This window comes from Sander lucioperca, chromosome 6 (genome assembly GCF_008315115.2).
Source record: "Sander lucioperca isolate FBNREF2018 chromosome 6, SLUC_FBN_1.2, whole genome shotgun sequence".
NCBI lineage: Eukaryota > Metazoa > Chordata > Actinopteri > Perciformes > Percidae > Sander > Sander lucioperca.
Window position 1 is genome coordinate 17,695,128 of NC_050178.1, and position 27,419 is coordinate 17,722,546.

The window sequence follows — 27,419 nt, forward strand, 5'->3', positions numbered from 1 at the left end:
GCCCCACGCGGATGTGTAACCCCAGCCAATAACAGCATACAGGGTGTGCAACCTGCTCTCATTCCCAATGCTGCTCAACAGCGGTGGAATGTAACTAAGTACATTTACTCAAGTACTGTACTTAAGTACAAATTTGAGGTACTTGTACTTTACTTGAGTCTTTTCTTTTCATGCCACTTTCTACTTCTACTCCGCTACATTTGCCTTTAGAGAGAAATATTGTACTTTTTACTCAACTACATTAAGCTGACAGCTTTAGTTACTTTACACATTAAAATGTTTGCACACAAAACACATGTAGTTTATAAAATACAAGGTTTTATTATAAACTAACCAACGATATAACAGTCTAAAATGATTAGACAATTATACACAGAACTGTTTGGATCATTTCCAGTTTCTAAAATGGGAGGATTTTTCTGCTTTGAGTACTTTAACTTGTAATACTTTAAGTACATTTTCCTGATGATACTTATATACGTTTACTTAAGTAACATTTTCAATGCAGGACTTTTAGTTGTAACAGAGTATTTTGACGGTGTGGTATTAGTACTTTTACTTAAGTAAAAAGGATCTGAATATTTCTCAAATCGTGCACGGCTGTTATGCACTGACAGGAAATGACTCCTCTTTTGTTTAATGGTAAATTGCTGACGGGCTGAGCGTTACTGCCACCTATTGTCGTCCGTCAGGCTTGTTTTCTCACTAACTGGCAACAGTATAGTGGTACTTATGTGAAAAAGCACATGTAGATATTACATTTGTATAGTTTGGGTTTCGCCTTTTCAACAATAAGCGCTGCCGCTTCCACATTCACGAGTTTAAAAAAATACGTTGGTTGTCCCATAGCTTCCGCTCCGTAGCAAAGATGGCAGCCGTGCGAGTAGTGACCAGTGTTCCTCTCACATTTTACCCACTTTGAGTGCAGCATCCTGGAACTCACAGTGCTGCATTTGGCCACCCTTTGTCAGTGTGAACGCACTATGTACTCAAAATAGCAAGTGATTTGAGTCACAGCACAGGAGTAAAAATTGCTCAGTATTTGAGGGGAAAGCCGGAATTTCCTCATATTCTAGCTTTAAGATATACCAGACCAAGTGTGTGTGCATCTTTCTAATCCATCTAGATTTCAGCTTTAGTTACTTGACAAATTAAGAACACATGTAGGCTAGTTTATAAAATACACGGTTTTATTATAAACTAGTCAACAATATAACGGCCTACAAGTCCCGCTGAAATTATTAGACCATTAAACATAGAACTGTTTAAATTGTTTCCAGTTTCTAAAAATGTGATGATTTTTCTGCATTGGGTACTTCCTGAGGATACAAGTAAGGCTTTTACTTGTAACAGAGTATTTTTACAGTGTGGTATTGCTCAGTATTTGAGGGGAAAGCTTTTAAGATATACCATACCTAGTGTCTGTACATCTTTCTAATCCATCTTGATTTCGCGTGATTTCCTTTGATATTATCAGTCGTCAGGATTTTCATTTTTATGTAAAACAACGGAGACAGAAACCGAATGTGTTTGTGGAGCGTTCAGCTCGTCTGTGCGTTGTGCGGTGGCAATAATCGCTTCTCTCAGCAGGATGTCAAACATGCGACAGTTGATGGAGGAGTTTCTCAGACGTGACACCATCTTTCTTTCTTAGACATGGTCCGATAAGATGGATTCATCTCTCCACCACAGTGTCACCGAGGGAAAACCAGTCGCACACAATGATGTCTTTTTCCCACCGTCACTCTGATTACTAGCAGAAGAAAAAGGAAACCATGAGCTTCATCTATCCGCTGGATTCAATATGTCATGCCTGCTTGTTATTGCTTTTCTACGATCATTGCTTTAGTTAGCGAGATCATAGGTCATATTTTGGTAAAACGTGAAGCCAGAATGTGTGAGGCTGTCAAACATTAAAGGCTGTTTGAGAAAATGATAATTGTTTTTTGAAGCCGACGTGGGAGGAAGTGAGAGGTTTATAACAATGTGTGCCCTTCAGCTGCTCTCATGCTGAGCCTTTTACCTTTTTTAAATAAGCTACCATTAGCCACACATTCAGGCTTCCTTTTTGAACTGCTTGAGTTAATAAAGACCTCCACGAAGCAGAAATTCAATCAGACTGAAGAGGGAACACTGACTTCTCATTTCTCGCCTTTAACAGTGTTGACACCAGTGGTTGACACCAGTGGCTTTTTTTTGTTAGTCATTGCTCAGAAATGTGGGTCAACCAGTGGCTGAAAGTGACCAAAAAAGGTGCCAGTACCCTGATTGAGCAGTTGCACGACATGATCATCGCTTGTGTCTTGGATATATTTATATTCATTCGCATATCTTGTAGCCTGGATGCCAGCCGAACTTAGCCCCGCCCACAACATTTGAGGTTGGGAAGTTCGGTCTGGACTCGAACCGTTGTGGAGAAACTATGCTCCCACCAGAGCAGTTTGGACCAATCAAATTGTCAGGGCAGGCTTTATACGATGATGGACCGATGATCAACAGTAACGTAATCAACCACGTTACCAAAGAGCGCTTGGGTTGAATGTTGCAGTTCCTTTCTGCGTTATTCTCTTCCTAATCACAACCGTCCCGTTGTTGTCGGCATCTCCTGCGTGTTACAGTTCCTTTCCCCGTTCTTCTTTTCCTAACCACAACCGTCCTGTTGTGGACGGCGTGTGGCGTTTCATTTAACCGTTGTTGCGTGCCACAGAGACCGCGGATCGTGTCCCTGCACCCGGGGATCGCGTCCCGCGTGTGGTGGTCCGTCCCGTTGTTGTCGCCGGCGTGTGGTGTTTAATTTCCCCATTGCTGCGTCCCCCAGAGCAGCCCAGTGTCATGGCAGTTCGTGAAATGGTCACATTCGAAAATCGTGACCTGTACACAAAATAAACGAGAAAATCGTGACCTGTACATGAATCAATAAATCAAAATAACGTGACCATTTCACGAACTGGCATGAGACCGGGTTGTATAGAAAATATCGTCAGCACATTAATTTTAAAAGAGGAACAGAGAACCGTGATCAAGGCATTTGTCGATCAGAAATATGCAGTGTTGGGAAGGATACTTTCAAAACGTATTCCGTTACAGAATACAGAATACATGCCCAGAAATGTAATTTGTTACGTATTCCGATACGTTACTCAATCTGAGTAACGCATTCTGAATACTTGGATTACTTCCGTTAAATTGCATTTTATAAGTGTAGGAATGCGACCATCACATACAGCTTACTAAACAGGCCTATTCTGGTGTGTTCTTCTATTCCAACTGGCTGAATGTGTACCTGAATAAGCAGATATTGTTGTATTTGTAGTCCCGAACTGCATACTACAAAAATCTAACCGCAGTCTAAGCTACCACAAGCTAATTTTAGCTAACGTTAGCTAGCATGTCAAACGGTGCTAGTCAGTCTTTCAACAGCTCTGGAGCTAGTAAATCAGCACATAGGAGAATGTAAAGTCGCAAGGTGACCAGTAAAACTACAGCAGACAACTACACTTGGCTAATTAAAAAAAAATAACTTACTTAAAGATGCTTCTTCAAGTTGGAGGTGGAGTAATTTGGACGCTGAAAGGAGGTTGGTTGCTGGCAAGCAGAGGCTGCACTGCACAGTTATATTTCATTCTCCCTGTTCGTTCTTTAATGTGAATTGCTGTTTGATTTTCCAAGATAGAAACGCATTCCTGCCCTGGCTCTGTTGTGCCGGTTCCGACTCCATTGTGAGTGATCACGCAAATAGCTATTTTTTTTGTTTTCATATTGAGGCTTCTGGGAAATGCATGCAGTTGCCTTAATTTATTTAGAGAGTGAATGAACTCGTGAAACAGAAGTATTGTCATGTAACCCATTGATTTAAACAATGTAACTGTATTCTAAATACCAACTATTTAAATTTGTATTCTGAATACATAACACCGGTACATGTATTCCGTTACTCCCCAACACTGGAAATATGTTTTTGCTGTCCTTCCTACAGGATTCAGCAAAAGTTTAATTTATCATACCATCATGCTAATGTCGTGATGATACGTCACATACTCCGTTGCTGTGATTGGTTGTAGGTCTATCCAATTGAGTACAGAGGCATTTTCTTTCCTGGTTCGGTTGAAACACGCCCCATAATCACAACCCAATGGAACAGTATCAGACTCATATTCTGAGTAGAATCTGAGTATGACAAAATCAGGCTACATATCTTGGTAAAATATCACTTCAAATGTGTGTTTGTGTGCATTTCATTACACCCATTCAAATTCATTTTCATTAGCCACTATTATGTGTGACATAGTCTCGCATAGCCAGACCCTCCTATCTTCCCCCTGTCTTGGGTGGCGCTAAGTTCCGCACGGAGCAACGGTGCCTCTGAAAAATAGCCTCGGGAAGGAACTTGTTTTGGTTGAACATGTGTACGTTCAAAGTTTGTTTTAGTCGTGCAACTGAAAACTCAGATTGGACAGATAGTCTAGCTAGCTGTCTGGATTTGGCCTGCAGAGATCTGAGGAGTAGTTAACTATAGTCCTCATAAATCCACTGGAGTTTAATGCCAACACAAAGGAAGCGGAAGGTACCAGACATACGGCAGAAAATCAGAAACATCTGGCGGAATTTCCGGCGGCACCTGAACAATCCCAGAAATTAAATCTCATCGATATAGACTGTTATTAAAGTTGACTGTGGTGTGCTACAATGTACTTGAAGAACTAGATTCACAACCTCTTTAAATGTAAATCACCACCCAAATCCAGACTACATCAAATGTAGGCTCTCACGCTCCAGTCATAAAATATCCAGCTGTGATAAGGTTGTGTGTAAAGCTCCTTTTATATGAACACATGAACCGATTAAGACACAGATCACATAAAAATAGGAGCATCTTGTTGCATAAGTGGAACAGGAAGTAGAAGAGAGTGTTAAAGTGTTTTGGAGCGAGCGCTCGCGTGTCACTCGAGCAGAGTCAGCAGAGCGCACAGAGCAAAAGTCTGTTGTCCCGCTGCGCCCAATCTCTACTTCTTTTACAAACTTCTTGTCAAAATCTTTTTCTGCAACATATGCAACCGTTGCCTCGGCTGCTATGTGCTTACACAGAGATGCAGTGGTTTGCAATAAATAGTAAGGGTACATCAGAAGTGCCGGTACTCAGTACCAGTATCATTGGGAGCAACGGATCACTAAGTGATAAGTGACTGTTCCCCAGGTCCTTCAGGAGTTTTTGGGGATACTTAAATGGACTCCTTTACAGTATGTTCAAAATGATGTTCCCAATTCATATAAACAATAAATCAGTGAAACTAAAGAGGGATATTTTCATCTCAGATTGTTTGAAATGAAGGATTTAAAAGTACCCAGAATTTCAAAAGAAGAAAAGCTTTGGAATTTTGATAAAAGTCTGGAAAAAAAAAAAAAAAACATAATTCTTTTTGCAACAATTAACTTTTACTTTATTTACTTTACTGTTTTTTTCCAGCATCTTTTGACAATTCAGATTTCACTGCCTTACAGAGCCATGGTCCACCCATGGTAGCTTTGGTACACCTGTGAGGCCAGGACTACTTCTCCCTTTGTCTTTTGTTATTATTAGTTGATTCATTTCTTTTTTTCTTTTTTAAAGCACCTGAAAGCATTTTTTGAATTTGGGAAGGTCAGATTGAGCAGGGCCATCTCCTCAAAGCTTTTTGAAAGATCATATCATAGCCTCCTTTTTGTGTAAAATTTTTTATTCATGCTGTGCCTGTCATGGTAGTACTTGCTATTTATAGTTGCGTTCTAAAGGTTAGAATTTCCATGGCTTGTTTTTCTATCTTTGATATAAAATAATGTGACTATGGCTACATTTACATTGCTACGTTTTGGTTTTTAAGTGGAGTTTTGAGCCAAAAGCGATCTCCGTGCACACAAGTGCTTTTATCTTCAGTAGAAGAATTAATCTCCGTTTAAAACTAACATGCCCAAACCGCATATTTCATCAACATTCTCGTATACTGGGCATAAACTGCTGGTAGTTGCCATGGTAACGTAGTAGCTTAGTCTCAGACAACGAGACGTTATGATCGATAAGACCCAATGAGGCGGCGAAACATTGGCATCAGGGTTGGTGTTGCCAAAGGTCTCCGTTTACGGCCTTTGAGACTGCAACACAACCCCGCAGATTCCAAACCAAAACACCCCATTTTGGTTACCAAATGTCTCCGGTATAAGGGCTCGGAAACGCCAGAACAGGGGGAATGAGAGGGGGAAACGTAGCAAAGGATATTTGTTTTTAAACCAAAACGTAGCCCAAGTCTGTGTTTGCTTTACTTGTATTCCCCTAGTAATGTCTAAGAATTCCCTTCAGCCAAATCAGATCCTAATGAAATGAAAACTGTCAGTCAGATTGTTCAGTGAAGGCGTCCAGCTGTATGTGCATGTGTGTGTGATGAACCCTATCCCTGTTCAGTGTGATCTTATTGAGCACCTGCTGTCTCTGTGTCTTTTCCAGGCCTGAGACTCAGTGGGACATGTTGACCCTGCGCTTTGGACAACATTTCATCAAGGCGTCAGCCGTGTTCTTGCAGACAGAGCTGTCTTTTGCTCTGGTCAACAGGAAGCCTGTGGTGCCCGGACGTATCCTTACATCACTTCCAGGTGAGAGGGGTTTCTGCTCAGCTTAGTACTGTTGGGGGTGGGTTGAAGTGTGTGTCGGTATTTTAACACCTGACGGACGCTCTGAGTGGTCACTGTGTTGATTTGATTTTGATATGATTTTTTTAGGCATCTCGAACAATCAACAGTATGTTGTAAAAGAGAAAACGGAACAAAATAAAAACACATAAATAACAACACAATCGTAGAGAAATCGGGCAGACTTCACCAAAGAACAAAAAAAGGATAAGTTAGAGAAGGAGCATAATGCTTATATAGTCCTGCTCCTACTTTACAATATCATATTATTACAGAAAAAAATCAAATAGATGTGCATACAGCATACAAAATTGTAGGTCATACAACTTACAACCCTAACCACGAACAATACAACAATACACTTTCCACATTACATTTCAATTCCTATATTCAGTTCTCCTTTCTATAGTGATCAAGTATTGTTTTCTTGAATCTATGTTTGAACTATATAATAGAATGGCTCTGTTCAGGTCACCCCACAAACTGAAATACACATGCTTTTAAGAGTAGTTCACACTAGCGGTTGTTTGAACATAAATGAAAAAAAACCCAGCAGCATTTAAAATGTCCATTTAAAACAAGTATTTAATCCTCATAACTACAACGCTCCATGATCCCTATGCAGCCTTTTGTCATGGTTGAAAGATATCTAATATTCTAATGAAGTCATGCTGAATCTGAATTTTCTCAACCTCAGAGTCCAGACCTCTCAAGACTAGCTGACATTCAGTCACAGTCGCTATATCACAAAGAGTAATGGAGCGATATCTGACTGACCTGTTCTTATGCACAGGTTACGCACAGGAAGGCTTGATATCTGGGATATATAGTGGAACACAAACTAAAGGGAACAATCAAACCCTTAAAAACAATAGACATCAAGGAAACTAGCCAAGGCCCTCATCTTTTACGAAAAATGTATATAAAATGCATTTTTATATAGAATAAGATAGAAACAACTTCAACGCGTTTCGCCGTCCAGCCTTCTTCAGGACTTCCTGAAGAAAATGATGAAGGCTGGATGCCGAAACGCATTGTTTTTATCTTATTCTATTTAGAATGCGCCAGATGCATTAAAGGCATTTTATATATATTTTTTGTAAAAGACGAGTGCCTTGGCTTCTTCCTTGATGTCTATTGGATTTGTTCATGCCCCCTACCAAAGAGCACCGCATTTTTATCACTAATATAAGTTCCAAGAAGCTCTCCAATCTCTTCCGTTCTTCAAACCCTTAAAAACTTTAAAACATTTTACTAAGCTCTTAATCTGTGCCACCTAACATAGCGTAATGATCCTCTACATCACAAAATGTAATACTTTAATGTAGGGGTGTGCAAAGAAATCGATTCGTGATTCAAGCTCTACCGATCCAAAATTGATTCATAGAATTCCAAAAATCGATTCATATTTTTTTCATTTATTTTTTTATTGTATGTCTATTGCAATCACATGATAGATAGATAGATAGATAGATAGATAGATAGATAGATACTTTATTGATCCCCAAGGGGAAATTCAAGGTCCCAGTAGCTTACAGACATCACACACAACATACAAATACATCATAACAGGATGTTAAAATAACAAATAACAAACAAATCCACATGAATAATATGGACAATAAAAGATACCAAATAAGCTAAATAAAAAATCTACATGAATGTACTAAGGGATGTGTAAGATATATATATATATATATACACATACGTACATACATGGGAAAAGTAACTACATGTACATACTGTGAATCGTTTTTTTGAATCGAGAATCGTTTTTGAATTGAAAATCAATATTGAATCGAATTGTGACTTGCAAATTTAAATATACTCTAACTCAGTGGTTAAAGGGCTTCATCATTAATGTAAGAACAGACTTTTTGCTCTTAAAACGCCATCCATTTCACCTGACTCTTAAAGTGAAAAGTAAAAAAAAAAAGGTAATGCGGTTTCAAACCACTGAACGTGAGAGTGTTTAGTATAGATATGTATTGTCCCATGAGGGAGATTTGTTTTCACTGTCTGTTTCATGCACATGGCAATACACGCGGACAAATCATCAACAGACAACCTAAAGACAGGTATATAGACACATAGAAACAAGCACATTTACAGACACATTTGCAGCTGTTATTTACTGTACAAAGCTAAAAAAAACAAACAGGGAAGACCAATTTAAAATTCTTTATTTAGCTTTGCTACTGTTTGAGAATCAGTATGAAGATGTGCCATACTTGTACTACGTGCATGAGAGCTTTGGTACCCTAAAACAGGTCCGGCTAAGGTTGAGAAACTGTTAAAAACCAACCCTTCGTGCCAATGGCTGAATGTCTAAGCTGTATGCAGCTGCCCAATAAGCAGGATTGAGTACAGTGAGATGGTCACTGTTGTACAGGAAGCCCTCACACTGTTGTCGCGGTGACCTTTTCCTTTGCATCGTAAATTAGTCTGTCATCGCTTATTTTCCACTGATAACTGGTGTATGTAGATTATCCTTTAGCTATTTTGTTAAACTCCAAAAACCATCTCTTTTGGGATGACTGGTTTGACCATATATTTTTACATGTACAAATTAACTAAACAAAGCTACTTGAGTTTGGGATAAGTGGCGTTTACTCTGGATGTTTTTTTTAAAGCCCTAATGGATCAGATAGTATTTATTCTGGGGTCACAGTGAGTTTTCATGCTCTGCAAATGACAGAAAAGTGGCACTGCCAAAATGTGCTTGTTTGAGCTGATGCATTTCCAGAATTTCATCGTGTATGGGAGGAGAGAATGTAAATGTATATGAGTGGCTGGTGTGTGTGACTTAATGTCTGTGAGAAACAGGTGTCATGTGAAGCTCCACTGTACACATGGAGGCTGTGTGTTTGAGAAAGGAGCGGATGATTCCAAAGTGCACGTCACAGGAGACTATGAAAACTTCAGGGCTTCAGATTGTTCTTGAGTTTGTAAAATTGTTTGATATCCTTTGTTTTTTGCTCTTTGGGTGGACAGTAATTCCTCCCACGCAACTGACCTGGTTGCAGGAGTGTGTGCATGTGTTTTTGAGATGCATTTAGTGTTTCACAGCTGAGTTTATGTGTTGAAATATGTACGTCTCTTGAACCTCTGACACCCAACATCACATGTGTGATCTGGTTTACTAGTGGGCACATCCAGCAGTGATGTAGCATGGTATTATAGTGCTACACTGCATCACAGCCATCGACTGTAAAAAATAGTGGAGGTAGCAGCAGTGACGTCACCCATTGGTTTGTGTTCTGCCATTTTGAAGCCCCTAGTTTGGCAATTGGCCGTCGTCATCTTGTTTTTTGACCCCGGACAAGGGAAAGTTGCCAATTTTCAACCCTTCTGACGTCATCCAGTGGAGATTTACCGCCGGATAAACGCAGCCTTCGGGTACTGGAGCCATTCATCTGCATGTGCGGTACGGTCTATTTTAAAGTCCACAGTGTTAGCACGGTTAGCATTGCTTAGCCTCTGTCCTGACTGACGAGTCCTAAAACATCCCCTGTATTGAAGAAACTAGGGACTGAGATCATAATCTCATTATAAAATTGTTTACTGAGGTAATAAATCAAGTGAGAAGTAGGCTGATTTTCTCATAGACTTCTACAGAAACGGACTTCTTTTGGAGCCAGTGGAGTCGCCCCCCTGCTGGAAATGAGATAGAATGCAGCTTTAAGGAGCTTCAGCATTGGTTTAATTTTTCAGACCCGGAAGCTTTGTCCATTATTTTTACAGGCTATGGTCACAGCTCATCAGTGTGTGAAAGAAGCACGTTGGCATGGCAAGATTTTGGTGCAGTTACTCTTTAAAACTGCAACAAGTGATGTCATGTTTATTTTTTATTTTTTTCATTCAGGGGCTGAAAGCCTATCAAGTTGCCTCGGCTGATGTGTTAGCAAACGTCTTTTGTGTGTGTTACTGTGTTTTACTGAGTTTCCCACTTTGACAGAAATACTGCTTTCATTCACATATAACTCCAATCATCTCTGTTCTGCATTGTTGATAGTGGTGTTATTATGTTTTACTGAAAAACAAGCATGAAATGGTGAATGTGAGTGGGAATAATCACTGAATAAAACCACAGAATTTCTTTTAGAGATGATAGATTCAAAACAGCATTCAAGAGTCATGACTATGACGTGGTTCATATAGTGTATTTATTAAGGCTGTCAATCAATTAAAAAATGTAATCTAATTAATTACATAGTCTGTGATTAATTAATCGCATACATAATTAACGGTGCCTGAACCGATAGCTGCAGATTGTTACATATTGGTGTTGAATCCTCTACAGTAAAACACAGACAAATTTTACACCGTTTAGCTTTAGCTGTCAGCATTTTAACCATGTTTAATCCAGCTACTAGCTAGCGGTAGGCTAACGTTAGCTGCTGTCGAGTGTAGTGTTAACTAGCTAGTGGTAGGCTAACGTTAGCTGCTGTCGAGTGTAGTGTTAACTAGCTAGCGGTAGGCTAACGTTAGCTGCTGTCGAGTGTAGTGTTAACTAGCTAGCGGTAGGCTAACGTTAGCTGCTGTCGAGTAGCTATAGTGTTAACTAGCGTCACCTGCAGCGGTGTTTGTGTTGCCGTCTGTTTCAGAGCATCAGAGAGAAGCTCAGACATATCAGTGGCACCAGATTTCGGTAGCCAGGGTTGGTAGGAAGAAGATTTTTACAAGTAAATGTTCCAATTAATGATCCAGGCAGCACATTCCCGTCTCCCTCCTTCATTTTACAGTCGAATGGTGGACAGAACGGCTCCGGGTCAAACGTCAATATGGAATGGATTAATCTGCGTTATTTTGACAGCCCTAGTATTTATATAATGTTATAAAAGAAGTACAATAGGAAATAAGGTTTTGTCTCTAAGGTTGTTTTAAATTTAAATAAATGCCTGGTTCTCTCTGCAGAAGAGATAAGTGAAGGCCCTGATCACCATTTGACAATTCACAGTTACAATGTACGGCATACCTAGCTACGGTTGTAGAGACTATAAGCCTGTAGCTAAAGGGAGTGAAAAGTGAGCGAAAATCAGCTGAGGGTTTCCGAGGGTTAATGCAGCTTTCAATACCACAGCATCACGGCTTAATTAACATCAGAGCATTTATATTTCCTCTGTTGTGTCTCTGTGTCCGATCTCCGTCATCGGTGTCAGTGAATAAATAGAAAACATGCAGTGTTAGTGTACAATGCAGCGTCCCTGACAGTTATCGTCTTTCACAGTCGATATCTGTCTCACTGTGTCTCTCTGACTGGACTTAAACATCCACTTCCTATAGCCTCCTGTTGTTGCCTGGCAACAGATGCTGTTTTTGCTGAAGTGAACCTGACCTTGATATAAAGGCTATATAAGCAGCTGTTTACCATACAAACACAGACGCACGCACACACGCATGCACACACACACACACACACACACACACACACACACACACACACACGCACGCACACATACACAGGCACACACACACATGAAAGTGATAGACAATAACAATGGCTGCTGAAGGTTACTCAGGCCTGTCGCTACGTAGGATTATTTGCTTTCACTTTGTTTGGTTGATCATTGTGTTTTCATACTCCAACATAACACAGATGTTTATTTTCCCTTTAAATTGGTACGGTTGTAGCGCAGAGGGAGGAGGAGGCCATTTATCCTCATGGACTCTAACCAGAGGAAAGAAAGAAAAAAAAAACTTTACTTTTGTCTATTAATCATTGTTTTTTAACCAGCGTGAGCAGAAAGAAGAAGAAAAAAAAAAGCTTGCATTAATTTGCATGATTTCCATTGCTGCTTTGTTTGAATAATGTGCTTATTCTCTTTCCGGAATGATAATCAGTTTCTTGGCTTTGTGCTCAACTTCTCAAGTGCTGCTCTCGCCTTGCGCAACTCCTCCAAGCTGAGATTAACTTTGGACCGTGGAGACTTGTTTCTCGGCTCTGCTATACACCTCCATTCTGGAGCCATATGTTAGCATTATTTAATCACATCTCTCTCTAAACACTGTGATTATCACTCTTGATTGCAGAGGCCTGATATACTGTATTCTGAGAAAGCCATAAAATATACTGAGTGTATCCTTTCTCCGTAAAACTGTGGTAGTTAATTTATTTTTGGTGTCCTTGGACTTCTATAATAATCTTTCAGCCTATTGTACTTGAAGCGCTCTGAGAGAAAACTGGACTTCTGCGTCACATCTGGGCTCTGTTCTCAGGCTTTAGATAATTTAGCCGTGACGGGAGACTTTGGCCAATCTCAGGTCATTTCAGAGAGTGTTCCTATTGACTGTTCTGTGGATGCATTGCCCGTGCGACAAAGAGGGGAGAGGCAGAGCTGTAGGAAGAGTTCTCACTTTATTTTAAATTCTGGCGTTTCTTTGCATTCTACCCACTAAAGTTTTAGGTTGCTTTCACACATGAGCAGTTTGGTCCATTTTCACCGACCCCTGGAGTGTTTGGTCAGATACTCCGGTTGGTTTGGGGTGGTTTGAAAGCTCATTCGAACTTTGGTGGGGCTCAAACAACCGAAATCTGGTCCGCTTGAAAACGGGGGTCTCTGCTCTGTATATATAAATACAGGTAGTGAACCGAAAACAGTGCATTTACTAGCCTGCAATTTCAACCTTGCACACAATTTACAGACTTGTATATGATTTAAGGGATGATAACTTGTAGATCCATAACCTTTTATGAGCATACATCGTTGGTCGTGTGTGTGACATCATCATCTCTCCCTCCTTCACTCGCTGTCTGTCAGCTGATCACATTGTTTATTTCTGCGACCGTAAGTGTCGGCGAGTTTCACTCGGATATTCTGTCCAATGGACCAGCGAAAGTTTCGACCGCGTGACATTGGTTTACACTGTTTGGTGTTTGACAAAGAACGCAAACCGAACCAAATGAAAAATGCAACAATGTTGCAACTTCACCCCCGAATTGCGCTGAGAACTTACTTACTACGTTAAGCAAACGTGTTCTACCAGAAGCAGTCTGTGCTGGTTCATGCAAACAGAACTGAGCTGGCATCCAAAGCGACTTACAATTGCTATATATATATATATGTCAGAGGTTGCACGTCACTGTTGCACTGTGCAACTGTGGGTTACGTGTCTTGCTCAGGGAAACATTGGTTGATGTATCGCAGTGGGAATTGAACCTGGGTCTCCCACACCAAAGGCATGTGTCATATCCACTGCGCCATCACCACCCATACCCGTCATAGCTATGAATTAACTGTGACGTGAAGAAAAGTGAAACAAAGACACTGTAGAAAATCAGATATCACAGGACACATTCCTCCATTTGAACATCCATGCTAGCATGTTGCCACAAAGCTGTACTGTGTTGTGGAAGGGTATGAGGAAATTGGAGAAACCTAAGCAAACACCCACAAAAACCAAAAAAGAATGAAACAAACAAAAAAAAGAGCAATGCTGCGTGTTCTGTCACTAATACAGGTAAAATAAGAAAAACAACATATTTCCAAAATAAGGACACGTGCGCAGCGTTTAGAATATTTGTGTAACATGTCTGTAACTGTTCTAAATATACGCCATCTTCACCAATTTGGCGACACATGCACAGCATTTAGTGTATTTTAGTGTCCCCTGGATACAGTTTTTCGTCGTGAGCTTCTTGCAGCACTTATCTAAATGTTGCACATGTCGTCAAATTGGTGAATATGTTGTGTCTATTTGCATGTTTTTTCTCTACATGCAGTGAGCTCTTGGGGCCACGGTGGCCATGAATCCTGTCTGTAACGCTAACGTAGAATATTGTTTAATGAGATTCCCTCACATTATGGATGCTTGAGTAATTTCTGTGCATCTTTGAGATGAAAGACTAAACAAATACATCAACAGGGAACCTGAATTAATCCAGTGGCGTTTGTTTACAGTATATGTAAATGTGTACATTGATGTGCTGGAGGTGTAGAAGGCCTGAGAGCAGGTGGAGAAGGAAGCAGCCACCGGTTCAGCATTAGCATTCCTGCAGGTAGCCTTTTATATCTGACTTTAATGCAAGTGTAACTACATCTGAGTTTAGTTTAATCTGTCGTTTACAGCGCAAAGTCTCCACAAGCTGTCGCGGCGAGTGGTCGTGCACCTCTGAATTTTATAACTATGCACCCACTGCGCACGTTGCGCTTTCAGTTCAGTTTGGAAAGACTGGCGGAGCAGGTTCACCTCTACAAACTCTGTGTGATTCTTCATGTCCAGACCACAGAGAGTCAAACAGCCTTAAATATGTTGTCAGAGAGAGTCACCACACTGGGAAAAGAAGAAACATGAGAGATCGTTTTGTCAAAGCTAAAAAAAAAGGGCTTCATGGAAAGAGTATGCTTAAAGTTTAAATGCGTACGTTTTTGATATTAATGAACGTCTGTTACATTCAAGCCATTGCCAAATGAGTTGATACAAAGCTAATCTCTCTGTACTTCTCAGTATGGCTGTGTTCAGAAGATTGTCGTCCGGCGACTTTCGCGCGCAGAAACTCCAGTGAAGGTAATTTCCTCTTCTGAAGAGTGCATCATGTTTTTTTAATCCTCTGTGTCCTCCTTGGCTACTAGCAACTGCGTGGAGGAGGGGTGGGGGCTCGTGCGTGATCACGAAGGCTTCTATCAGGTGGATGCGCCGACAGTTTTATTGTCATTACTTAGAATTCCTCATGGGGGCGACAGAAACCACGCATTATATCTTTAACAGTGTTACAGGCAGACAGTCATTTCGATTTGGAGATAAACAACAGTCACGTTAATAATTAGAGTAGATAATTGTAATGTTTGGCGGTACGTCAGTGTTTATCATGGATGTGTGTACTTCTGTTACCAGGTAGCCTGCTTTCCTTTACTTCTGCTCTCTTCTTCTCTACTACTTCTTGCTTATTCACAGATTCCTTTGTTTGTACGTTCCCTGGTGTTTCGGAGAGTACTGCAACGAACAATGCGTTGAGCATAAACGTGCATGTTTGTAGCGCGCGCCATCTACGGAGGCCCGTGCGCAAGTATATGCAAAGCTTTATGCTTTAAGCCTAATGGCAGAAGGAATAAAGGAATACAAGTATCTGTTGGTTTTACATGGGATGCGGGAAAAGATAGAGTGGCCCTGGTGGCATTAAAGACAACTCACAAGAAACAACATGGCCAGAATTACCCATGATTCTCTTAGCTTTCTGGACTACCTGTTTCTTCCAGAGGGAGCTCAGGTTTGGTAACTGTGCTCCAGTGATCTTAGAGCAGATCTTTACAATGTTAATGAGGCTATTCTTGTTTTTCACAAACAACCCATAAAACCAGCAAATGAACGCAAAAGTTAAGTGACTTCCAATGAAGGAATGATAGAAGTTACAACTTTATACACCAAAACATCCTTAAATGATGAGCAGATTGTCAACCCTAGAGTTTAGATTCTCTGCCCGAGCCCGAGCCGGACCCGACCCGACACTCGGTCCTGGCCGGGCCGGGCCGTTGATCAAGCATTTGTGTTTTTTTAATCATTACTTTATTAGCCTTATTCGGTGGTGAGAAAGCTATGCCTCTCCAGCTTCTCCCGTAGCTCTGGGTGGATGTCCTGACCTGACTTGAGTGTGAGGTAAACTGTGCTGCATTGTGTCTCCCCCCATCTGCAGCACTGTTGTCAGCCAGTGCGTCGGCAGGCAGACCGTGGCGAAGGACAGTATTAATTAGGTGATCGAGACAAGAAAGTCTCCTATATGGTTCCAGGGCTTTGATTATGTTGCTGCCTTGATCTGTTACCCATGCTATTCGGCTGAGGGAGCTAGGGTCGAGTTTTTTTTACGTTTCTTCATTCGGATCCATTTGCGATCCATTCCATTTTGAATAAACAAACAGCGCAGTTTACAGGCTTTGTCCTTGTTTGTCCTTGATAATTCTAAAGAGATTTCTGTACACAAACAACTCAGAATTGTAGTTGAGAACGTCAGTTATAACAGCCCACGTAGCCTATTATAAAATTGTCGGGTTTAAATCAGGCTCGGGCTCTAATTACAGTTAATGTGTCGGGCCAGGCCGGGCTCAGACACAACGTGCACGGGCTCGGGTAGGGTCGGGCTTGATTTTTTGGGCCAGATCTAAGCTCTAATAAACCCTATCCATTGTGGACACTTCATGAGCTTTCCTCTATGCCACGCTCAGGACAAAGTTACACGTTTAAAGATATGATAATTCTAATTCTAATCAAATAGGCAGATTGCCATGAGATTTACATCTGTGAACAGATTAGGTTTTGGCAGTCAAAGGTCAGTGTCACTGTGACTTCACATTAGCCATAACTCAAGAATTCCTACGCCAATAATGACAACATTTCACACAAATGTCTAATAGGATAAAATCAGGAAGTGATAACATTTTATATCCAAAAGGTCAAAGGTCAACTTCACTGCATCTTCATAATGTTCTGCAAAAATGCTTTTCTGTCCAATTATTCAGAGCTATGCTGTATCTAAGGAACAGAAGGGGAGACATTTGGTCTGATGCTGAGTTGGTGACACTAATCTTGAAACTGTGCAGGTTCAAGATGTGTGTGAAGCATCCACGTTTCAACAAACAATACACTTAATCTGTTTTTCCTTAAATCCCTGCAAAGTCTGTGACAGACGTGGATGTAAACTATCACTTAACTGGTTGGTGGAGGGATAATTTAGAGTGAGCCGGTCGTTATTAGAATGGTATCGAAGAATTAGAACCCCGACAGGGTGATGCAGGACCCTGATGCCAATCCGCCTGGAGGGGTTTAATACGCAATAATGACCGACTCACTCTACATTCATACAGAGGTTACCCGCTGATGACGCTTGTGTCCCGGCTTGGAAGGTTAACTTTACCACTGATGATCATGGCTCCCCGGCAGAAGCCAGGTCGCCCCGGTGAATGAGCTAACCGTGGAGCTAACTAACGTCATGGTTACAGAGTAGCCATTAGCACTGTTAGCGATCCCTTTGCGTGTTGAAAAACTTCTATTTTTTAAAAATAATTTTATTTTAAAATTATTATTTTTTAAAATAATTAAAAAAAAATTTAAATTATTTTATTAATTTAAAAATGACTCGCCAGAGTGTATGATCAGAACTCCGTCGATGGCAATGGTCTGTTGTGCAGAAATAGCAGAGCGCAGAATGCAATGATTGACCAATCAGAATCAAGTATTCAATTATAGTTAACACTCAACAGGCACAAATCCAAACATAGGGATTCTGTGCAGTGCACACTTTCATTTTCCCCAGTCTGATAGCCACAGTTAATGCAGTCGAGAGTGAGTTTAATTAGGGTTGCTCTATCAATTAGCACACATTTCATCTGAGCGAATAAAAAGGGCTAAGGAGACGGCACCCTTAATACATGACTAGAACCAAAGAAACGTGCTTCCCCGTATAATAATAGTGGCTCAGAGCATGCGAACAGACGTCAGACCTGCCACTTATCTCTCCTGTCAATATGGAGTAAACAGATGGCAGGTGAATGTTTAATGGAGTCCTTTTTATGCTCCCATTGAAATGCCATTGCATTAAAAGGGGAACCTATATTATGTAGTGCTCCTGCTTTGTACTGCTGCAGGTTACACTCCTCTGAGATGAAGCCAATCTTATACTGCCATGCAAATGTCCCCAACAACATAAACACATTATTTGATTAGGTATCTCAAAGAATTCATTAGAGCAAGAGCTTATTACGCACATCTAGTAATCCCATTAAAATGTATAATGAGTAGCGTTTTCTATCTCTCTGCTGAGGTTGCGAGTGGCGGCTGGGAAAAGAGTTGCAATTAGTAAAGACACAACGCCGTCCCTCGTTATCCGGCGATCTGGCGACACACATTAGCAGACGCTCAGGCAGGGGATTACTGGAGCAGCGGCACTTTTTTCTCAAAATAGCCCCTTAAGTGTCTACGCACTGCGATGGCGACACGGCAAATGTCATGGGCTGTGGAGATTTATTTTCTGCTACTGCTCCTGTTCTTACCAGACATAGCTCGGACATTGTCAAGAGATCAAACTGACCTACCATTCCTAGACAAGCAAAGTAAAATGGTAAAACAAATCCCATGACTTTGACTTGCTTGTTACGTTTGATTCTACTCTAAGACCATTGCTATAGCTTTGAACTATTTTATCGTGTCATATTTACCGTCTCTCAAATCGCTTCCTAAACACTTGTTAAATTTCTTTAGGTTCCCTCATAATTCATACGTCTGCTGAGAGTAACTGTAAAATGTATTTCTGGTTGAATAGCACACAGTTTTACAATGTAATGCACAATTACAACAGCAGGCTGTTCTCATGAACCATATTTGTATGAACCAAAAAGCTACCAAAAGTAATGCACTGTAATTTGTATGTATTCCACATATTTTTTGCTGTATGCACCACAGTGACTGTCGCTGTATAAGAACGCTGTGGAGCGGACCCAGGAAATGAGTGTTTTAATCCAAACCACGATCATTTTCCTAAACTTAACTAGACGTTTTGGTGCCTAAACTGAACTGCCGTCACCTGACGACGCTCACTTTTTGTCCTTAATCTAACTGTAATGTCCGCCAAAAAGGCCGGCAGCTCGCAGTGCTCTGTACCCAGCTCACAGTCACCTATTCTCGGGTAACTGAACCACCAACTGCCGCTGATTCAGCGACATCTCACGGAGCTCTGTAGCCAGCGTTACGTCACCGGCCGGTGGTCGCCTATTTTCGTACGGTACGATATCATTCAAACCTGTTCAAGAGAATGCGCTGCCAACCTTCAACATGCTCCCACTCGGTCAGCTCAACCGACGTCACAACGCATCTTTTCATTGCTACACAGATGACACAGATATTTAACCGATAAATTAGTCTTGCAGAATCATGGAACTCTTAAATCAATTCGTAAGACCTATTTTGATTAACTTGATTTTCTGTGAGGTCCTTTTTGTTATCGATTTATTTGTTTTTCATTTGTCTCTATGTTTTGCATCTTTTATCTTATTCTTATTTACCATAATTCTGTCTTGCCTTTGTTTGGCTTACTGTTTGGCTTTCTGTTCGTTGTTGTTGAATACTGAGCAAGCTTTGCTCCGTCCAGCCAAAAATCAGAAGCAAAATGCTTTTTCATTCAGTCTTGGCATTTAAAAGGAAATTAAATAATTTTATTGGCTGCCTCATCTTGTTTTCACAGGTTGGGCTGTCATTATGTCCGTCAGTAAAACATTTTACTCATCTTCATTGCTGTGATCTGAGGGCACAGCAAAATTGCTACAGCTTCATCAATAGAGTGAAGTAGGGGTTAGAAAGTGTCTAGATGGGTTTCAGAGACGTCCCTAGTTTGACCAAATTATCTAAATAACCTATATGGAAGATGAAATGAACATGAGCAGTAGGGGTGGGAATCACCAGAGGCCTCACGATACGATATCCTCAACATACTTATGTCACGATACAATATTATTGCGATTTTAAATATATTGCAATTCATTACCTTTTTTTCCAATACTTCATTCAGAATGGTTTGACACATATCTTGCCTTTAAAAAAATATTACGCCCTCCCCCCCATGCGATTTGGATATTGCACTAATCCATATTGCTGCAGCCTTAACACACACACACACACACACACACACACACACACACACACACACACACTCACTCACTCACTCACTCACTCACTCACTCACTCACTCACACACACATTACGTCCTTATACCCTTGACAGAACCCGCCACGGTTGCGTCTCCCGTGCACATGCGGCTGTGCATGGATCACTGGTGTTGGCATGCCAGCAACCATATAAACAAAATCAGGTCATCGGCTTCTGTGAGCTGCAGGAAGAGCTGAGCCTTGACCTTTTTTCCTCTTCTTCTCTGGTGTGTTTACATCCATATCTGAGCCCGGGGCTTTGTTTTTTTCGGCCAGTCGTGAGCGAGGCAGGGATTTGGGGCTGAGCCCCCGCAGAGCTGTCACAGCCCATTCCTACAGTCTGGACAGCAGGCACCACAAAGGCCAGCGCAGGAGCAGGCCACAAGGCATGGAGGGAGAAGAGGGGGAGGGGGGATCAATCATGCATATGCAAACGCACATACACCTAAATAAGTTGTATTCCAGCATGCTAATAGAAGTCAAAAATGTATTTTGGTTTTTATGCCAGAAAAGGTATAAACTGGGCAGCTTCATCACAGCACCAATTAAAAGTTAATGTGGCCTTTATTTCTTTCTGCCACACGTATTTGCTTTGAAGATTTAATTCCCATCTGATAGATCACTTGCCTTGGTGAATTATTTTCTGCTTGTGTATCTTACATGATGTCTGCCTTTGATGTTTGACTCTTTTCGCTTGTACATTTTTCAAACGCGATGCATTATAGACACTACTTTGTTCTTTTCTTCTTTGTAATCAATAACTCACAGATCTCATCGGCCCTCCGCTCCATCTTTTATAAAAACAACAATTCATCGGCGCCTGGAAGATTTATTTTTTTGAGGAACTCTGGCGTTGCTTAAAATAAGCAGCACCTTTTGAATGTTAATGCGGCTTTGGTTTTTTTTCTTGTCCTTAACATTCTCGAGAATGAGCTCTGCATTTCATAACTAACGTCTGATGAATGCGGCCATCAAGTTTCCACACTCATGTTTGACAGCACCCTCATTATTATACCCAACTTAATATTTAAAGGTGTGCACATCTAAACATCTTTTTTTCAATTAAGAGCCAGAAGATATGCTATACAGACACATGTTTTTTTTGAGAATGATCATCCGATATCATAAGCTGAACATAACGACCAGTGTGACAGTAACATAAAAACAAATTTCACACGCACAAGTTTTGGTTTCTGTAGCGGCCACCGCACTTCAGGAGCTTGTTGTGTTGTGTGGCTTTATTTTACGTTGAAAAAGCCCATTTAAACTGTAAATCACCATTGAACAAAATGTTCCTCTTATCTGTGAAATAAGCATGTGACCTGTTTCAACTCCACCCTCAAAGAATTGGAGAACCCAAATCGAAAGGAAAAATCTGAATTGGAATCTGAATTGTTAATATCATAACGATGCCCCGCCCTAAGTGCGATTCAACCAAACTAAACGAGGCAGGTGTGAAAGCGCTCTAAGTGGCGGTGCCAGCATGCATTTGATTGACTGTTGAGCCAGTCGGGGCACAGAGACCTGTGCTGCTAACTGTGGCTTACGAACCGAGAACACAAAATGCTTTTTTTGTACTAAAGAATGCGGACCAAAATATTCAGCATCTAAAATGAACGAGGTTGACATGTTAAGTATTCCAGCTGCTCACTGTGCTGCTAATTAGTCACCTATCTTGCAAAGTGGTATGAGCAGAAACATGCTATTTAATTTCAGTTGGAAGTTAAGGTTTTCATGATCTCATACCTCGTTTCTTTCAATCTCTTTTGTAGTCGGTAATTGCCTCTCTATGATAGTTTTCATTCAACAACAAATGCTCTAAATGTGTTTGCAGACACAAGCCTATGTGTTCATTTCAAGCCGGGGATAGAAGTGATAAATTACATTTACTCTTGTTATTGTAACCGTGTGATTTTCTTGTGTATTGTACTATTGAGTATTTTTAAAAGACTGTAATTTTATTGTTAATTTTCCTGAATTGTAATTGGTATCCACTACAGCAGAGATCTACAACAGGGGGTCCCGGACCCCTAGGGGCTCCTCAGTGTTACTGCAGGGGGGCCAACAAATAATTGTTAATTTTTTGAAAGTTTTTCAAAAATGAAAATGTCTTACCATGAATCCAAGATATTATTAGCAAATATAAATCAGCCTATTTGTGAGAAACCCCCTCCCCCCCATTGATGATAGGTTTAGTGGCCTATAGGTTTCTGTCCCAACCAATCCTACAAATGAAAGAACAAACAACATTGTTGGTCCGTGCCTCCTAGACTGACACATCCAACCTGATTTGACCTCCATCTCTGCGGGAAGACATCATTTGTCTGTGCCTTCCAAAACCGTGACAACTTTGTTTAGGCACACAAAAAACTTGGTTAGGTTTGGGAAAAGATCATGGTTTGGGTTAGAATATGTATTCAGTTAAGGTTAGGGCAGTGATTCTGGGCCTGCTTAAAAAAAACTAACACTGACTTGTTGGTCTGAAATAGTAAACAAACACCTCACTTCCTCCTGTCATAATGAGGGCTGCAACTAACAATTATTATCACACGACTGATCTGCCAAATGTAAAAAAAAAAAAAGTATTAATCCTTTGATCTATGAAACGTTAGAAAATATTGGAAAAGGTCCATTCCAGTTTATCAAAGTCCAAAGTGATGTCCTTAAATGTCTTGTTTTGTTAATCCAGATACCAAAGATTTTCAGTTAAATATTATATACAACCAAAAAGAGCAGGACATTTCCATATTTGAGTGGCTGAAAGCAGCATTTCTGTTGCCGTGTTTGTATGAAAAATTATGTTAACGATTAATTGATTATCAAAGTAGTTTGCGATTATTTTTCCATCGATCGACTAATCAATTAGTCGACTAATTGTTGCAGCTCTAGTCATAACTACGATGGCTGCTAGAGGGCTTTGTCTCTTGAACATCAAGAGTCCTGGACGGACTGCCTCTTCTGTCCAACACTTTGCACACTGTACTGTAACGCTGCAGAAAGGATCCATTGTGAAGACTGAATGAATGAATGAAGAAATGCATTTCCGATATATAACGACAAAATAAAACAAAACAAAAACACCAACAAATTTACAAATTAGTTCATAAATAAGCAAAATAAATAAATAAAAAGAATCATATTAACCAGCATAGACATGCCTGAAAAGGAGTAGGTAGAAACATTACGTAATTTACATAATCTTACTAGTGATGGCTAAACAAAACAAAGCATTTTCTTTATTTTCTGAGCCCGCTAGATGGGTTAGGGTTCAAGATGCCTTGAGCCTTTTTCTTTAAACCAAGAGCGCCAGCTAGTGGGCTCAGAAAATAAAGAAAATGGTTCACAAAGCTTCACGAAGCTTCCTTTGGCCATCACTAAATCCTACCCCTTCTCCACAGCTTGTTTATAACTTCCCTTACTACTGTCGTACATATGTGTATATATATATATATATATATATATATATATCAGAATCAGAAATACTTTAATAATCCCAGGGGGAAATTATTTTTGTTACCACTCCAGGTATACAAACAACATATACAAACAACATATATTATCCAGACTTTTAACACATATATATATATATATATATATATATTTCAATATATATATACATTCATTTTTTTGTAATAAAAAATACAAATATATCCTACAAATACCTGTATGGAGCTGTATAATCAACTTGGTATTTGGTTTTCGCAGCTCATAACAGTAGGCTACAGTTCTTCTCAGTTGCTTTGGCGCATTTCTCAGATCAGAGATGACAATAATGTTTAACTTTGTCACATAGGGAATAGTGCTCCCTTTCATGTGCATTGTTCATTAGACTATACTTACAGAGTGAACTGTTAAATATGGACAACAACACAAAGCAGTTTCACTATCTTAGTATAAACAATGGCATAAGGACTTGTCAGTTTGATTCATTGGTATAAATACTTGCTTTGGACACAAACAAGATTTCCAGCAAATTACACGATTTTTCAGGTCAGTCACTATGCGGTGCAGTTTACACCAATTGTTTTAAGAAATGCACTCACTGTTGTGCAAATGCAAATTATGATTTGACAAATGCACCAAAGTAACTGAGAAAAATGTAACATAGGATTGTATTTCAGTGGAGACGTATGTTGATTTCACATAGCTAAAACAAACCTGAATGATTTAAATTAAGAGGCTACAATAATCTACACAGCTGGCATGCCTGTTATGGTGAAATATGCTTCCACAGCATAGTTTTGCGTCTGAGGTCTCTGTACGACCTCGAACTTGTGTCGTAGCCTATACAGCTCTGGGAGATCACTGACGGCCAAAATCAACCTCTCGCCCATGTTCCGTTTGTGGATCCACGTGTATTCTGTGTTTTTGTTGTTGTTTTTTTTCAGACACTTGAATGCACGTGCCGCGGTCAAAGTTGAACCATGTTGAACTTTGACCGCGGCACGCGCAAGAGCGGCCAGCCGCAAAATGCCGCTTGCGCTGTGCAGCGGCAGACCAGTTTCTGCGCGCGCAAGCCATTGACAATAATGGGTTTCATAGCGCAGCGCTGCCGTTTGCGCGTACAATGTGAATGGCCCTTCACACGCCGGTAGACGGCCGCTGGGGACGCGCCACAATAACGGGACGGTTGTGATTAGGAAGACTACGGGGAAAGGACGCCTCACACACCGGGAGACGGCCGCTGGGGACGCGCCACAATAACGGGACGGTTGTGATTAGGAAGACTACGGGGAAAGGACGCCTCACACGCCGGGAAACGGCCGCTGGGGACGCGCCACAATAATGGGACGGTTGTGATTAGGAAGACTACGGGAAACAAAACGCCACACGCGGGACACGATCCCCGGTCTTCCGGGTTAAAGTCCTGTATTGTTTGACCCATCCACCACCCAGACCAACCTCCCTACACAGATTTTCAGCTTTTCATACTACTCCATACCGTTTTCGTGCTGTGATCACGAAATATGCTTCACATTGAAATACATTACTTTACATTTTCGTGCTGGCCACCACGAAAAAAACGAGAAAAACGTCCCCGTGAACACAAATCAATAGATTAAATAACGTGACCATTTCATGAACTGCCGTGAGACCGGGCCACATAACTACATACACTCACACATCAATAACATACTGTATAATATAATAAACCTAAAATATTTAACCAAATTTCTATATCTTATAATAAAAACTAACGTATTACCATATGTATATTTTATTTATCACTATGCTAAATGCTACACATAATAACGCCATCATTATTAATTTTAGCAGTAGCGATATCCGCAGTATCAGTACTAGTAACAGTAGTTAAACTCATAGTAAAAGTCAAAGTTGCAAAATAATGTGAGGACTAAAGAAGCCCCTTGATTTGCTGCAGTCTGAGAATGTAAAATGTGCTTAAATGTGTCACAGAGATCTGTTGAGTGCATGTTTTAGCTCATGTGTTTGTGTGCAGACACGCTGCATTTGAAGAAAAAAAAAAAAAAAAGACACACGCGGGCGTCTTCTCTGGGCGACTGAGGGGTGGCCTTCTTTCCTTCAGTTGAGACTGTGTTTTATAATTAAAAGCTCATCTCCCATCGGCCTGCTCCAGATGTGCTGCTAACTCGTCCGCCTCCTCTGTGCCTCAGAGAGAGAGCACATACAGCCGAGCACGTTTGTTTTAATACATCCCACCCCATGCACTCTCAGCAGTCTCTTCCAGCGTGCATTAATGCATGAAAAAAGATTCCTTACGTTACATTTATGGCAAAAACAAAACTAGCAGGCAAGCGAGCACTTAGAAGCCATTATGTTCAAGTGTTGAACAGAATAACAAACTGAGAATCTAAGGCTCATTTATGCTACCTTTAAGTACGATAAATACATATGTCCATTATAAACGATGTAATCATCACCGCCCACATACTACCATGCATGCTTTACGTTGCCATGGATTTTAGGCAATACTTCCACTAGAGGGAACTCGAACAAATTGGATTCGCATGGACCTCTGCTTTTTTCTTTGCTACCATCCTACCGACATTTCGACATTTTGTGTGTTTTGTGAGGCTTGTTACCATCTAATTTCCTCCTGTGTGTGTGTGTGTGTGTGTGTGTCTGTGATGTGACTGAGTGCTGTGTTTCCTCCTCCCTCCCTCCCTCCCCATCACTCTCCCCTCCTGCTCCCCCCAGACAGATGACATCGCCGCTTGGCAAATGATTCACAATGGCCACACCGGGAGCGTATGTGTGGAAACGGCAATAATGAATTTACGAGCGCCAAATGTGTCTCTCTGCTACTTGTAAATTCTAATTCTCCAAAAGATATATACACTCTGACCCCCCAACCACCACCCTCGCTGGCTTTGATTAATATCAGGGGCTGAATACCACATGAGACAGCACTGATTATTTTATTCTTTGAAGCTTGGGTGGAGCCGCAGGCGGTTATGGCTGAATTAGACTAATGTTTTGACACGTGAGTGCTGGAGAATAGGAAGATGGAAGCGGGGAGGCGATGGCCCCTTTACGGATCGGGCTGAAAGCTCGTGGTAAGACAGCCCGACTCCCATAGGCCATCATCAGTCAGATGTGCAGTAAAGAAACTTGGAGGATATGTCAAATTAATGTAGCAGCGCAGCATGGGAAGATAATCGATCTCATCAAGCACAATAGCTTAAGTGACCCGTGTGAATTCCAGTCACGTTCATCACAATTGACCTCTGTGTTTTTCTTTCTGTGGGTTTGGTTTGGTTTAGTTTGAGTTGATTATGTTTTTTTTGTCACAGACTGCACCATTGATAAACAGGAAACCTGTCAGGGAGACAGAGTTGAGGTTGGGTTACGGCATGTTTACACAGGAAGCGTTGTTCAGTCGTCTGTCTCCCGCGTGTCTAATGGAACAGATTTGCTCCTATTTCAATCAATACGGCTGTCTGCACACGTCGCGTAGAAGCTCGTCTTTCACTTGTGCTACACGTGTGAACATGAACAGAAGTGTATTATTCTGCTTGCATATCCACGACGTTCCACTTCCGGGATTCCTCCGGATGTCCGTTACCTTCCTCTTTCTTTGTGTTGGCATTCTAAACTCTGGTGGATTTCTGAGGACTATGGTTAACTGCTCCTCAGATCTCTGCAGGGTAA

General features: G+C 40.9%; 1 protein-coding gene across 2 annotated transcripts in view; it reads left to right on the forward strand.

Annotated features, from left to right (window-relative positions):
- fhit (fragile histidine triad diadenosine triphosphatase) overlaps positions 1–27,419 on the forward strand; it is a 439,268-nt gene that overhangs the window by 163,765 nt on the left and 248,084 nt on the right. For both annotated transcript variants that reach the window (XM_031277239.2, XM_031277238.2), the window contains one exon: positions 6,476–6,600. In XM_031277239.2, the coding sequence (XP_031133099.1) occupies positions 6,495–6,600 (106 nt within the window). In that variant the 5' untranslated portion in view covers positions 6,476–6,494. The remainder of the gene's footprint in view (positions 1–6,475; positions 6,601–27,419) is intronic.